Source organism: Lepidochelys olivacea (assembly GCF_965140295.1).
Source record: "Lepidochelys olivacea isolate rLepOli2 genome assembly, chromosome: 1".
Taxonomy (NCBI): domain Eukaryota; kingdom Metazoa; phylum Chordata; order Testudines; family Cheloniidae; genus Lepidochelys; species Lepidochelys olivacea.
In genome coordinates, this window is record NC_140411.1 from 6,534,827 (window position 1) to 6,549,554 (window position 14,728).

Sequence of the window (14,728 nt, forward strand, 5' to 3'; positions counted from 1 at the left end):
CCCATGGTACTAATTCTGACTCAGGATAGCACAACCTCTTTTTACATCGATTTCTGAAAGATGTACACACTATTGAAATGTCATGCTTACCCAATCGAAGGAGAAGATGAATTACTAGAACAATTGAGAGTTGCCAGATATATATCCACTTGAGACCTCACAAGAAGACACTGACAAATACTGTTGATGGCAGTATCCTGGGAGAAGAAATCCTTTTTCATGCCCTTTGGCCTATATTAATTTCGGATCACGTCATTTGGCCTTCACAGGGTGGCAGTTACTTCTCACAGCTAATCGACGAAATATTGCTACTGCATGGGTGGTATGCAGAGCTATGCTGCTACGATCCATTGAAAATGCTTTTTGCTCCCATAGCTTACGGAATCATTTCCCACACACAGTGCAGATGGCAGTATATTACACACAGGAAAGAAGGCCATCATCAGTTGTTAAGCTGTGTAGGAGGAAGAGGGCCTGAAATATAATCCCTTGTAGTCGAGGCCTGGTGTGAGGCCTGAGACCTGGGTTAAAGGAGTCAAAACTTTGCAGCTATAAAGCAAAGTTAAGTTGTGAGCAAGGGACAGGCTCGGCTTACAGAATGTGGCAGGAACAGGACTGATATTGCAGAAACACACATTCCTAAGTAGTGCTCAGCACAGGAATAAACATGCAAACAGTTTCCAGAAAGCTGATACCAGAACACCTCGATGCCAAACCCATTCCCCAAAGATAACAGGAAGACACTGACCCATCTGAAGGATAATGTTAGGAGAACGGCATAATGGATAGAGATATTTGAGGAAACCAATATGTACAAGGAATGGATGGCACCTGGACACATCAATGGGTGGCACGTCAATACACTAGAGGGTGGTACCCTGATACATCAGGAGTAATACTTAACTTGTTTGCATCTATGCATAAAGATGTATCTCAGAGGCAATGTCTTTCTCTGAATGAGGAGAGAATAGAAAGTCCCGCCATTCATGTAGCCAGTCCATTGTTTTGGCATACATGTGTTCATGTACCTGTAACCCTGATCTGGGGAATTAGCAAAGTGCCTCGTTCACAATAAAACTGACCAAGTTCCTTTACTGACAACCAACTCTGTGGATTTATTGGGCAGTTCAATTGGAGCCTGCTCTGTGGGCTATCTGGCCAAAGTCAGTACAGGAGGCAGAAAAAAGAAACTCACACAGCCAAACATCTGTCAGCAGGCTGAACAATTTGGAAGACTCAGTTTGTCCTGACAACCTGAGCCTCTGGGATCAGAGAATCATTTCTTTACTCCCGAGGGAGGCTCTCCAGCTGAAGTTCTCTATTGTCTATTTTCTGCTCCTCCTGCTGTTCACGGAGCTGAGGGAATTGTCTGGGAATCCTGGCCAACCTGAAAGTCCTCAGAGACTGTTCAGGGGAATCATAAAGGTTGGTGTTCAGCACGGCAAGTGTCAGACGTGAGATTCATATACTGATTCTCAGGACTCTGCCTTCCTGGTGCAGTAAGGAGATATCCTCTCTCTGCAGAGTGGCATTTCGGTGAGTTGCCTTTTTCTGTATTTAAGTTAGTCCTGAGGGCTCAAGAAAGGTTCCAGGGTTCATGTCTAGAACCATCTGGGCAGGAATTCAGCAGCAAGTTGACTTGAACTCTTCAGGATTGTCAGGTTTCAGAGTGGTTGCTGTGATAGTCTGTGTCAGCAAAAATAACGATGACATGTACATTGGCCAAACCGGACAGTCTCTACACAAAAGAATAAATGGAAACAAATCTGACATCAGGAATCATAACATTCAAAAACCAGTCGGAGAACACTTCAGTATCTCTGGTCACTCAATAACAGACCTAAAATTGGCAATTCTTCAACAAAAATACTTGAAAAACAGACTCCAACATGAAGCTGCAGAACCGGAATTAATTTGCAAACTGGATACCATCCGATTAGGCCTGAACAGAGGCTGGGAGTGGTTGGGTCATTTCGAAACCTACATTTAATTTCCCCAATACAAATTTCTCCCTCCTGTTACTCATGCCTTCTTGTCAACTATCTGTAACGGGCCATTCTCTCACCACTTCAAAAGGTAATTTTCCTCCCTTGTTATCCTTCTGTTAATTGATTTATCTTGTTAGACTTACCTCACACTTGGTAAAGCGACCCCCATCCTTTCATGTATTTATACCTCCTCCATAGAATCATAGAATCATAGAATATCAGGGTTGGAAGGGACCTTATGAGGCTCTTCCCTAATAGGTCATGTTTTCTCGACATTCCTTCATTTCTGTTGCTCTTCTCTGGACTCTCTGCAATTTGTCCATATCCTTCCTGAAATGTGGTACCCACAACAGCACACAATACTGCAGTTGAGGCCGAATCAGCACAGAGTAGAGCAGAAGAATTACTTCTCGTGTCTTGCTTACAACACTCCTGCTAACACATCCCAAAATGATGTTCGCTTTTTTTGCAACAGTGTTACATTGTTGACTCATATTTAGCTTGACGTCCACCATGACCCCTAGATCCCTTTCCGCAGTACTCCTTCCTAGTTAGTCATTTCCCATGTTGGATGTGTGCAACTGATTGTTCCTTCCTAAGTGGAGTACTTTGCATTTGTGCTTATTGAATTTCATCCTATTTACTTCAGACCATTTCTCCTTTACCACATTTCAGTTTAATTGAATGTCCTCTTGATCTTGTTTTATGAGACAGGGAGACACATTCTCAATCCACTCTCTATGAGTCAGTATTTTATAGACTTTTCTCATGTCCCCTTTAATTGATCTCCTTTGTAAGGAAACAATCCCAGTCTTTTTCACCTCTCACTGTATGACAGTTTCCACAAACCCTTCGGCATTCTTGTTGCCCTTGCCTGAGCCCCGCTAATTCTGCAATATCATGTGTGAGAAGGGTGCCCAGTACTACACAGAGGTGTCCAGAGGAGGGTGAAACATTTACTGACTGATCGAATGACATTGTTTTTTCTATATGAGTCCCAATCCCAGTCCTCCTGGATTCCAAAGTTTTGTTTATTTTCTGTCAAACCTTGCACTTTGAGCAGGCTTTCACAGAGCTGTGTACCATGACACGCAGATCCATGTCCTGAGTTCATACAGTTTAATTAGAACCTTGTTACGTGTTTGATGAGTTCAAGCTTTTCCCTCCAATGTGCATACACATTTCAGTTATTGACATCTGTCATAAATATAAAGGGAAGGGTAAACCCCTTTAAAATCCCTCCTGGCCAGAGGAAAAATCCTCTCACCTGTAAAGGGTTAAGAAGCTAAAGGTAACCTTGCTGGCACCTGACCAAAATGACAAATGAGGAGACAAGATATTTTCAAAAGCTGGGAGGAGGGAGAGAAACAAAGGGTCTGTGGCTGTCTGTATTCTGCTTTTGCCGGGGATAGACTAGGAATGGAGTTTTAGAACTTTTAGTAAGTAATCCAGCTAGGTATGTGTTAGATTATGATTTCTTTAAATGACTGAGAAAAGAGTTGTGCTGAATAGAATGATTATTCCTGTCTGTGTACCTTTTTTGTAACTTAAGGTTTTGCCTAGAGGGATTCTCTATGTTTTGAATGTAATTACCCTGTAAGGTATCTACCATCCTGATTTTACAGAGGTGATTCCTTTACTTCTATTAAAAGTCTTCTTGTAAGAAAACTGAATGCTTTTTCCTTGTTCTCAGATCCAAGGGTTTGGGTCTGTGGTCACTTATGCAAATTGGTGAGGATTTTTACCAAACCTTCCCCAGGAAGTGGGGTGCAAGTGTTGGGAGGATTTTGGGGGTAAAGACGTGTGCAAACTACATTTCCCAGTAAACCCAGTTAAAGTTTGGTGGTGGCAGTGGAAATCCAGGGGCAAAGGATAAAACTAATTTGTACCTTGGGGAAGTTTTAACCTAAGCTGGTAAAAGTAAGCTTAGTAGGTTTTCATGCAGGTCCCCACATCTGTACCCTAGAGTTCAGAGTGGGGAAGGAACCTTGACAACATCCAAGTTCATCTGCTATCGTGCCACCCATTGACCAGGCTTGGTCAGCTCTCTCTGAGGACTTCTGTGGACTTGACTATCACCTAAATAACATGGTGCCATTTGTAAATGTTGCCACCTCACTTATCACCCCCCTTTCTAGATTGGTAAGAACTATAAACTGTTTGCTTTACTATGTGTTATAAAGTGTGTAACCCCCGTCACTGTTCTTCTCTCCCTTCACAGGCACATTGAGCATTTCTGAGCCTGATGTGCACATCAACCAAGTCATGGCAGTTTTCAATCTCACCCCGTCTGACGGTTCAACATTCATGCTTATGGGTATCCCTGGCCTGGAGGCTGCCCACGTCTGGATTTCCATCCCTTTCTCTATGTTCTACATTATCAGCCTGTTGGGAAATTTCATGGTTCTGTTTGTTGTAGGTAAAGAGCAGACCCTACACAAGCCGATGTACCTGCTGCTCTGCATGCTGGCACTCACAGACATCAGCATGTCTAGCTCTGTCATACCAAAGGCACTGTGTATATTTTGGTTCAAATTGGAAGTTATTTCGGTGGGTGGCTGTCTCACCCAGATGTTCTTCTTTCACACGGGGACTGGGATGCACTCAGCCATCCTTGTGACAATGGCCATCGATCGCTATGTTGCCATATGTAACCCTCTGAGATATGCCACCATCCTCACCAACGAAAGAATAGCTAAGCTAGGGCTAGTGTGTTTAATGAGAGCTGTTCTCTTTGCTCTGCCCCTACCCCTGCTCCTGAGCAGGCAGACATTCTGTGCCAACCGCATTATCCCCCATACCTACTGCGACCACATGGCTGTGGCAAAGATGTCATGTGGGGACATCACAGTGAACAGGATGTATGGCTTGGTGATATCATTTGTCGTCAACTTGTTAGACCTGACACTCATTGCCCTCTCCTACGATCTGATCATCAGGGCTGTCCTCAGAATCTCCTCCAAGAAAGCCCACCAGAAAGCCCTCAACACCTGCACAGCACACATCTGTGTGATGATGATGTCTTATCCTTCCGTCCTCTTCTCCACTGTGACACACCGGTATGGTCAGGGCATCGCTCCCCACATTCACATCATCATGGCTAACCTCTATTTCCTCCTCCCCACCACACTCAACCCCATCATTTATGGGGCCAAAACCAAAGAGCTTCGTGAGAAATTGGGCAAATACACCTGCAGAATGTACTCACTTGGGGGCCACTGACTTTAAACCTGCATGACGAGAGGGGGAAAGGATACTTCCTTGTCAACCAAGGGCGTTCTGTCCCAGTTTGTCTGAGCTTCTCATTTTGTGGAAGTTCAGAGTCTGAGAAGCATCTCACACCTAACCTCTTATCATTCCATCACCAAGCACTGCTCTCTCCACTTCTGAGTTCCCTCTTTCTGACCATCACCTGATCCCTTTCAGTGTCACGCATCCACCCCCACCTCCACATACCGTATCACTCGGCCTTTCAGTGACATCCAGACCTCTAGAAGATATTGCATCTTTCTGAAGCAAGGTGACTTTCCATTAGACCCTGTGCGAACAGACTTCTTGATCACCTTGAAAAACTGAAGGTACGCTTTCTGATAGACGAAGACAAAGGAAGCAACTACAATACTGAACTTCTTTATCACATGTACAATGATCCAGTGAACAAAATTTGCCTTATTTTCCTATGTCCAATTCTTCAGGAAGCCTGGAGGACAAACTAAAAGTTTCCACTGGATAGTTCTAATACAGGAAAGGTGCTGCAAGAATTGAAGACATTCTACTAGTGCTTATTGGTGAGCGTTGTGAAACTGTGTTTTTGAGAACTGCATTGTGTTACCCTGGATTTCAGGGATGTGTACCCCAGAATATGATCAAGCCAATTGTAACCATAAGATGTGCACTCAGCCACAATGAATTAATAAAATAGAACATTACATACTTTGGGGTTAATTTTAAAGCAGGATTTTAGATGCAAAGTAAACATTTAGCTGTCAGTTTCTGCTAATCAGAATGGAAGGATTGGACTTATGAGACAAGTAAATAAGTGAGAAATAAAGTTCATTGAAACTTAGGAAAAGTGATGATTGAGTAGAGGTCACTATGACCTATGTGTTTTGTAGAAGTTGAAAAAGTTTAGATAATACAGTGTATGGAGCAATCCTCTGAAGCCATCTTGAGAAATGTTTTTCGTGAAATCCTTTCTTCCCTGCTGGTGAGCAACTCGCCACTGAGAACCTGCTGTCGTTTGTTAAATAGTGTTGCAGATGTTAGGTAAATATCTGGGAAGTTCTAAACCTGTAATAAAGACTGTAGTAGATAGAGGCTGGTCTAATGTCTGTGTGTGCCTAAAAATTGAATAAACTGCAGTTTTAGACAAGAGCATGCTTACTTGCATTTAATCCTTGATCAGACAGAATTTCTGTGTTTCCATTGATTTATTCCTGACACCGCCTGGCATGAAATAGTTAGGTTGCCCCTGCTGGGGGTTCTGAACAACTTGGGTAATGGAGTGCTGTGTTAAACTGCAATATCGCCTTGGAGTCCAATAACTTTCCGCTTTGCGCAGTCGATTTTGAAGTTGCTTTCAATTGGAACTTTCAAAATACACACTAACCATTCCCATTGTCCAAGACATCAAAAATAGGTGTCAAGATTTCATCTTGGAGTTTGTGAAACAGATGAAACAGAAAAGGAGGACTTGTGGCACCTTAGAGACTAACAAATTTATTTGAGCATAAGCTTTCTAAACAGAGATTGCAACCTGTCACAAATATAAAGGGAAGGGTGAAGAGTTCATGTAGCGTTCATGCACCTGGAAACAGTCAGGGCACACCCTGACTGTTGTATAGGAGCAATGCACACATTGCTCTGCTCTGTCCAAGGACATGGACCATGGAAACATGGACCATCTGGGAAGTCAAAATAAGGACATCAATCGTGTGAAGCTTCCTTGGCCTAGGCTCAAGGCCTGAGAATAAAGACTGTAGTAGATAGAGGCTGGTAAATAAGAATATTAATCAAAGTCATATTATTGTCTGAGCTTGTCTAGTTGGCAGCTGGTGTCAAGTGGAGTGCCCCAAGGGTCGGTCCTGGGGCCGGTTTTGTTCAATATCTTCATAAATGATCTGGAGGATGGTGTGGATTGCACTCTCAGCTAATTTGCGGGTGATACTAAACTGGGAGGAGTGGTAGATACGCTGGAGGGGAGGGATAGGATACAGAAGGACCTAGACAAATTGGAGGATTGGGCCAAAAGAAATCTGATGAGGTTCAATAAGGATAAGTGCAGGGTCCTCCACTTAGGATAGAAGAATCCAATGCACCGCTACAGACTAGGGACCGAATGGCTAGGCAGCAGTTCTGCGGAAAAGGACCTAGGGGTGACAGTGGACGAGAAGCTGGATATGAGTCAGCAGTGTGCCCTTGTTGCCAAGAAGGCCAATGGCATTTTGGGATGTATAAGTAGGGGCATAGCGAGCAGATCGAGGGACGTGATCGTTCCCCTCTATTCGACATTCGTGAGGCCTCATCTGGAGTACTGTGTCCAGTTTTGGGCCCCACACTACAAGAAGGATGTGGATAAATTGGAGAGAGTCCAGCAAAGGGCAACAAAAATTATTAGGGGTCTAGAACACATGACTTATGAGGAGAGGCTGAGGGAGCTGGGATTGTTTAGTCTGCAGAAGAGAAGAATGAGGGGGGATTTGATAGCTGCTTTCAACTACCTGAAAGGGGGTTCCAAAGAGGATGGCTCTAGACTGTTCTCAATGGTAGCAGATGACAGAACGATGAGTAATGGTCTCAAGTTGCAGTGGGGGAGGTTTAGATTGGATATTAGGAAAAACTTTTTCACTAAGAGGGTGGTGAAACACTGGAATGCGTTACCTAGGGAGGTGGTAGAATCTCCTTCCTTAGAGGTTTTTAAGGTCAGGCTTGACAAAGCCCTGGCTGGGATGATTTAACTGGGAATTGGTCCTGCTTCGAGCAGTGGGTTGGACTAGATGACCTTCAGGTGTCCCTTCCAACCCTGATATTCTATGATTCTATGATTTCCTTTGTTGATGCCTTTTGCGGTCGGAGTATGTAATGCGCAGGGGGGAGAGAAATAAAAGAGAGGTGGAAAAGCTGACAGAGAAGAACCCCGTCAGCAGACCAGCCACTTGCTTGCCTAAAGCCGTGTCCTGTCTTGTATTGAACCGCCACAGGAAGGGTAAAACACCTTTAAATCCCTCCTGGCCAGAGGGAAAAACCCTTTCACCTGTAAAGGGTTAAGAAGCTAAGACAACCTCGCTGGCACCTGACCAAAATGACCAATGAGGAGACAAGATACTTTCAAAGCAGGAGGGGGGTGTGTGTGGAAACACAGGGTTCTCTCTGTCTGTGTGGTTTTTTTTGCTGGGACCAGAGCAGAAATGCAGGTCAGAACTCCTGTAAAGAGTCAGTAAGCACTCTAGTTAGATATGTGTTAGATTCTGTTTTGTTTGAATGGCTGATAAAATAAGCTGTGCTGAATGGAATGTGTATTCCTGTTGTTGTGTCTTTTTGTAAGTTAATGTTTAGCTTGGAGAGATTCCCTATGTTTTGAATCTGATTACCCTGTAAGGTATTTACCATCCTGATTTTACAGAGGTGATTCTTTTACTTTTTCTTTAATTATAATTTTTCTTCTGAGAACCTGATTGCTGTTTCATTGTTCTTAAGATCCCAGGGTTTGGGTCTGTGTTCACCAATGCAAATTAGTGAGGATTTTTATCAAGCCTTCCCCAGGAAAGGGGGTGTAGGGCTTGGGGGGATTTGAAGGGGGGGGGGGGAAGACGTTTCCAAGTGGGATCTTTCCCTGTTATATTTGTTAGACACTTGGTGGTGGCAGCAATAAAGTCCAGAGACAAAAGGTAAAATAGTTTGTACCTTGAGGAAGTTTTACCCTAAGCTGGTAAAAGTAAGCTTAGGGGATTTTTCATGCAGGTCCCCACATCTGTACCCTAGAGTTCAGAGTGGGGAAGGAACCTTGACATGGTGGCAGAGCGGTGGGATTAACTTGAAATCATTTTGAGATTTTTTGAACCAGAAGCACAGATTTTAAAAGGATTTTTTTTTTCCTTTGGGCTGCTAAAAAGCAGATTTTAAGCAGAAAGCAGTTAGAGGTTTTTTTGTCTCTGCTTGGGGGCCAGAGCAGAGACAAAAGGGGATTGTCTTTTGTGAGCTGGAGTTTTCTCTTCCTAAAGGCAGGGTATTTAACCTCCTGCAGGGAAATGCACAAGTCTTTACAGACCCGAAGTTTTTTTTCTTTTTTTTAGCTAAGAGCAACGAGAGTCTTTTTCTGTCTATTTGCCTGGAGACAAAGGTGTTAGGTTTCAGAGTAGCAGCCATGTTAGTCTGTATTCACAAAAAAGAAAAGGAGTACTTGTGGCACGTTAGAGACTAACCAGTTGATTTGAGCATAAGCTTTCGTGAGCTACAGCTCACTTCATCAGATGCAAAAGTGTTATGTTTTTTTTAAAGGGTTTTTCTGTTGGCTGACAATCACTATCAGAGAACATCCATCTTCGGCTACAGCACAACCTATTTTTGTTTTTGACAAGCCAAGTTTTGTTTCTTTCTTTCTTTGTTTGTTTTATTTCTAACTCTAGGGTGTAAAGTTAGTTAAAAACAGAGAGGCAAACATGACAGAGCCCAAGGCAGAAACAGGCAAAGAGGCTGCCCACAGTAGAGCTATAGAGACAAAGGAAAAATAAATGGAGGAAAAGGAAAAAGAGAGGAAGCATGCCCTGGAGATGGAGAAGGCAAAGGCTGAGCGGAATCTACTGGATAACCCTAACCATCCTTCCCCAACAATCCACAAATGGGACCAACTATGTCCACAGTATGATGAATACAGTGATATTGCTGAATATTTTCTCACCTTGGAGAGATTGTGCACTCTCCATCAAATTCCTGAAGCTGACAAGATGACCACATTGTTCACAAAATTAACTGGAAGAGCTCTGGACATATTCAATAAGATGCATATTGATGAGGCTTCTGACTATAATAAGTTCAAGGATTTGGTTTTAAAGCAATTTCAAATTACATCTGAAACGTACAGAGTACAATTATGAACCCTTAACAGAGGGCCTGGACTAAGTAATGTGGCTTATCAAAACCAGATGAAGGATCTGTTAGATAAATGGGTCCAAGGAAGGGGTGTCACTAGCTTTGACGGAATGTGTGATTTGATAGCTCAGGAGCAATTCCTGACTACGTCCAAGGAGGGAATAAAACAGAGTTAATGGGATAAGGAAATGGACTCAGCAGAAAGTCTTGCTTCTTCTGCTGAACGATACGAGCAGTCCCAGATGGCCAGAGAGGCGGGGCAAGCCGGAACAAAACGGGTCGAGGGAGGAGAGAGGAACAACGCTGGTTGCAGTTGGAGCGGATACCAGAAGAGACACCCTCAGACCACACCCTACTACCGGGGGCAGCCCAAGGCTCCAACTACACACCAAGGAATACTCCAGACACCTTATCGTCCCGCCACACCGTTCTCCAGCAACCCAACTCGCCCCAGTGACCTGTCAGCTGGATGATGTTTTAAATGTAATGAGCAGGGGCATGTAAAGGCCAACTGCCCCAAGAACCCCAGCAGATCACAGTTCATTGCACCGGAATCACACCAGAGGTCCTCAGGCCCAGATACCTCCCAGATACCCTTGGAGCAGAGGGAAACTGTGAGTGTGGGCGGGAAGAAGATCACCACATGGAGGGACACTGGAGCACAGATGTCAGCTATCCATGCTTCCTTATTGGACCCAAATTTAATCGACCCAGAGATCCAAGTGACAATTCAACCCTTCAAGTCCAACTCTTTCAGTTTGCCTACAGCCAAGTTGCCTGTCCAGTACAAGAAAAAGAAAAGAACATGGTCTTTTGCAGTCTATGATGATTATCCCATCCCCATGCTGTTGGGTGAAGACTTGGCCAATCATGTGAAGCTAGCTAAGAGGGTGAGAATGGTCACCCACAGCCAGGCTAAGCAAGCCGTGACGCCTAGCTCTATTCCAGAAACTTCTACCAGGACCCGGTCACAGGTGATGGAACCGGACCCCATGCCAACGTCTGCAACAGCAGCAGTGGATCCAGTCCCAGAGACCCAGACAGAGCCAGTCCCAGAACCAGAACCGGCGGAACAACCAGCACCAGACCCATTACCAGCACTGAATCCCCTACTTGCAACCCCAACACCAGAGGGCACCACCGAACCTGAACTGGCAGCAGCCGATAACCCTACACAAGAGTCTCAGCCGGAGCCTGAACCCCAATGTAGTGCCCCAGCGGAGAGCGGTTCACAGTCAACGGAAACAGCTCCATCCCCAACATCGCTTCCAGAGGGACCAAACATAGGTTCACAATCTAATGAGGAACTGATGTTTCCAGCATCAAGGGAACAATTCCAGACCGAACAGGAAGCAGATGAAAGCCTCCAGAGAGCTTGGATGGTGGCACGGAGCAATCCACCGCCCCTCAGCTCTTCTAATCAAACCAGGTTTGTTGTAGAAAGAGGACTTTTATACAAGGAAACTCTTTCTGCTGGACACCAGGAAAACTGACATCCTCAGAGACAGTTGGTAGTTTCAACTAAGTACCGGGTAAAGCTCTTGAGCTTAGCCCACGATCACCCTAGTGGCCATGCTGGGGTGAACAGTACCAAAGACCGTTTGGGGGGGTCATTCCACTGGGAGGGAATGGGCAAGGATGTTTCTACCTATGTCCGGTCTTGTGAAGTATGCCAAAGAGTGGGAAAACCCCAAGACCAGTTCAAAGCTCCTCTCCAGCCAATCCCCATCATTGAAGTTCCATTTCAGCGAGTAGCTGTGGATATTCGGGGTCCTTTTCTGAAAAGGACACCCAGAGGAAAGCAGGACACCCTGACTTTCATGGATTTTGCCACCTGATGGCCGGAAGCAGTAGCTCTAAGCAACCCCAGGGCTAAAAGTGTGTGCCAGGCACTAACAGACATTTTTGCCAGGGTAGGTTGGCCCTCCGACATCCTCACAGATGCAGGGACTAATTTCCTGGCAGGAAAGATGGAAAACCTTAGGGAAGCTCATGGGGTGAATCACTTGGTTGCCACCCCTTACCATCATCAAACAAATGGCATGGTGGAGAAATTTAATGGGACTTTGGGGGCCATGATACGTACATTCGTAAATGAGCACTCCAATGATTGGGCCCCAGTGTTGCAGCAGTTGCTCTTTGCCTACAGAGCTGAACCACATCCCAGTGTAGGGTTTTCACCATTTGAACTTGTATATGGCCGTGAGGTTAAGGAGTCATTACAGCTGGTGAAGCAGCAATGGGAGGGGTTTAGACCTTCTGCAGTAACGAACGTTCTGGACTTTGTAACCAACCTACAAAACACCCTCCGAACTTCTTTAGCCCTTGCTAAAGAAAACTTACAGGATGCTCAAAAAGAGCAAAAAGCCTGATATGATAAACATGCCAGAGAGCGTTCCTTCAAAAGAGGGGACCAAGTCATGGTCTTAAAGGCACTCCAGGCCCATAAAATGGAAGCATTGTGGGAAGGGCCATTCACGGTCCAGGAGCACCTGGGAGCTGTTAATTATCTCGTAGCATTCCCCACCTCCAACCAAACGCTTAAGGTGTACCATATTAATTCTCTAAAGCCCTTTTATTCCAGAGAATTACAGGTTTGTCAGTTTACAGCCCAGGGAGGAGATGACGCTGAGAGGCCTGAAGGTGTCTACTACAAAGGGAAATGTGCTGGTGGTGTGGAAGAGGTGAACCTCTCCATGACCCTTGGGCGTATGCAGTGACAGCAGATCATGGAGCTGTGCACTAGCTACGCGCCAACGTTCTCAGCCACCCCAGGACTGACTGAACGGGTATACCACTCCATTGACACAAGTAATGCTCACCCAATTAGAGCCCAACCTTACCGGGTGTCTCCTCAAGCTAAAACCGCTATAGAACGGGAGATCCAGGATATGCTACAGATGGGGGTAATCCGCCCCTCTGGCAGTGCCTAGGCATCTCCAGTGGTTCTAGTTCCCAAAGCAGATGGGGAGATACGTTTCTGCATGGACTACCTTAAGCTAAATCCTGTAACTCGCCCAGACAACTATCCAATGCCACACACAGATGAACTATTAGAGAAACTGGGATGGGCCCAGTTCATCTCTACCTTGCACTTAACCAAGGGGTACTGGCAGGTACCGCTAGATGAATCCACCAAGGAAAGGTCAGCCTTCACCACCCATGTCAGGCTGCATGAATTTAATGTCCTCCCTTTTGGGCTGTGGAATGAACCCCCCAACTTCCAAAGACTTGTAGATGGTCTCCTAGCGGGATTAGGAGAATATGGAGTCGCCTACCTTGACGATGTGGCCATATTTTCAGATTCCTGGGCAGAACACCTGGAACATCTACAAAAAGTCCTTGAGTACATAAGGGGGGCAGGACTAACTTCTTAAGGCTAAGAAGTGTCAAATAGGCCTAAACAGAGTGACTTACCTTGGACACCAGGTGGGTCAAGGAACTTTCAGCCCCCTACAGGCCAAAGTGGATGCTATCCAAAAGTGGCCTGTCCCAAAGTCAAAGAAACAGGTTCTATCCTTCTTAGGCTTGGCCGGTTATTAGAGACCATTTGTACCGCAATACAGCCAAATCGCCACCCCACTGACAGACCTAACCAAAAAGAAACAGCCAAATGCCATTCAGTGGACCGAAAAGTGTCTGAAGGCCTTTAATAAGCTTAAAGTGACACTCATGTCTGACCCTGTACTAAGGTCCCCAGACTTTGACAAACCATTCCTAGTAACCACAGATGCGTCCGAGCGTGGTGTGGGAGCAGTTTTAATGCAGAAAGGACCTGACCAAGAATTCCACCCTGTAGTGTTTCTCAGCAAAAAACTGTCTGAGAGGGAAAGCAACTGGTCAGTCACTGAAAAAGAATGTTACGCCATTGTCTATGCTCTGGAAAAGCTACGCCCATATGTTTGGGGACGGCATTTCCACCTGCAAACCGACCACAGTGCGGTACAGTGGCTTCATACCGCCATGGGAAATAACAAAAAACTTCTTCGGTGGAGTTTAGCCTCCAAGATTTTGATTTTGACATCCAACACATCTCAGAAGCTTCTAACAAAGTGGCTGATGAACTCTCCCGTGAAAGTTTCCCAGAATCAACTGGTTAAAATCGTCCTTGAGATGTAGAAAATATTGTTAGTCTTTATGTACTTGGTAGTATATTTAGAGATGCAGGTGTCTTATTAACTCTGTTTTTCCGAGAGCTCCAGGAAGAAATCCCAGCCAGTGTTTCACCCTAGCTGAGATTTGGGGGGCGTGTCATAAATATAAATGGAAGGGTAAACCCTTTAAAAACCCTCCCGGCCAGAGGAAAAATCATCTCACCTGTGAAGGGTTAAGAAGCTAAAGGTAACCTCCCTGGCACCTGACCAAAATGACCAATGAGGAGACAAGATACTTTCAAAAGCTGGGAGGAGAGAGAGAAACAAAGGCTCTGTGTCTGTCTGCATGCTGCTTCAGAACAGGAACGGAGTCTTCGAACTTTTAGTAAGTAATCTAGCTAGGTATGTGTTAGATTATGATTTCTTTAAATGGCTGAGAAAAGAGTTGTGCTGAATAGAATGACTATTCCTGTCTGTGTACCTTTTTTGTAACTTAAGGTTTTGCCTAGAGGGATTCTCTATGTTTTGAATGTAATTACCCTGTAAGGTATCTACTAT

The 14,728-nt window shown here is 44.9% G+C and overlaps 1 protein-coding gene across 1 annotated transcript; it reads left to right on the forward strand.

Moving 5' to 3' along the window:
- Window positions 1-4,253: 4,253 nt before the first annotated feature.
- Window positions 4,254-5,210, forward strand: LOC311513374 (olfactory receptor 52N4-like; the record flags this gene model as incomplete). Its single annotated transcript, XM_084615157.1, has 1 exon — window positions 4,254-5,210. One exon carries the CDS (start codon window positions 4,254-4,256, stop codon window positions 5,208-5,210), a length of 957 nt encoding a protein of 318 aa, XP_084471283.1.
- Window positions 5,211-14,728: the final 9,518 nt, after the last annotated feature.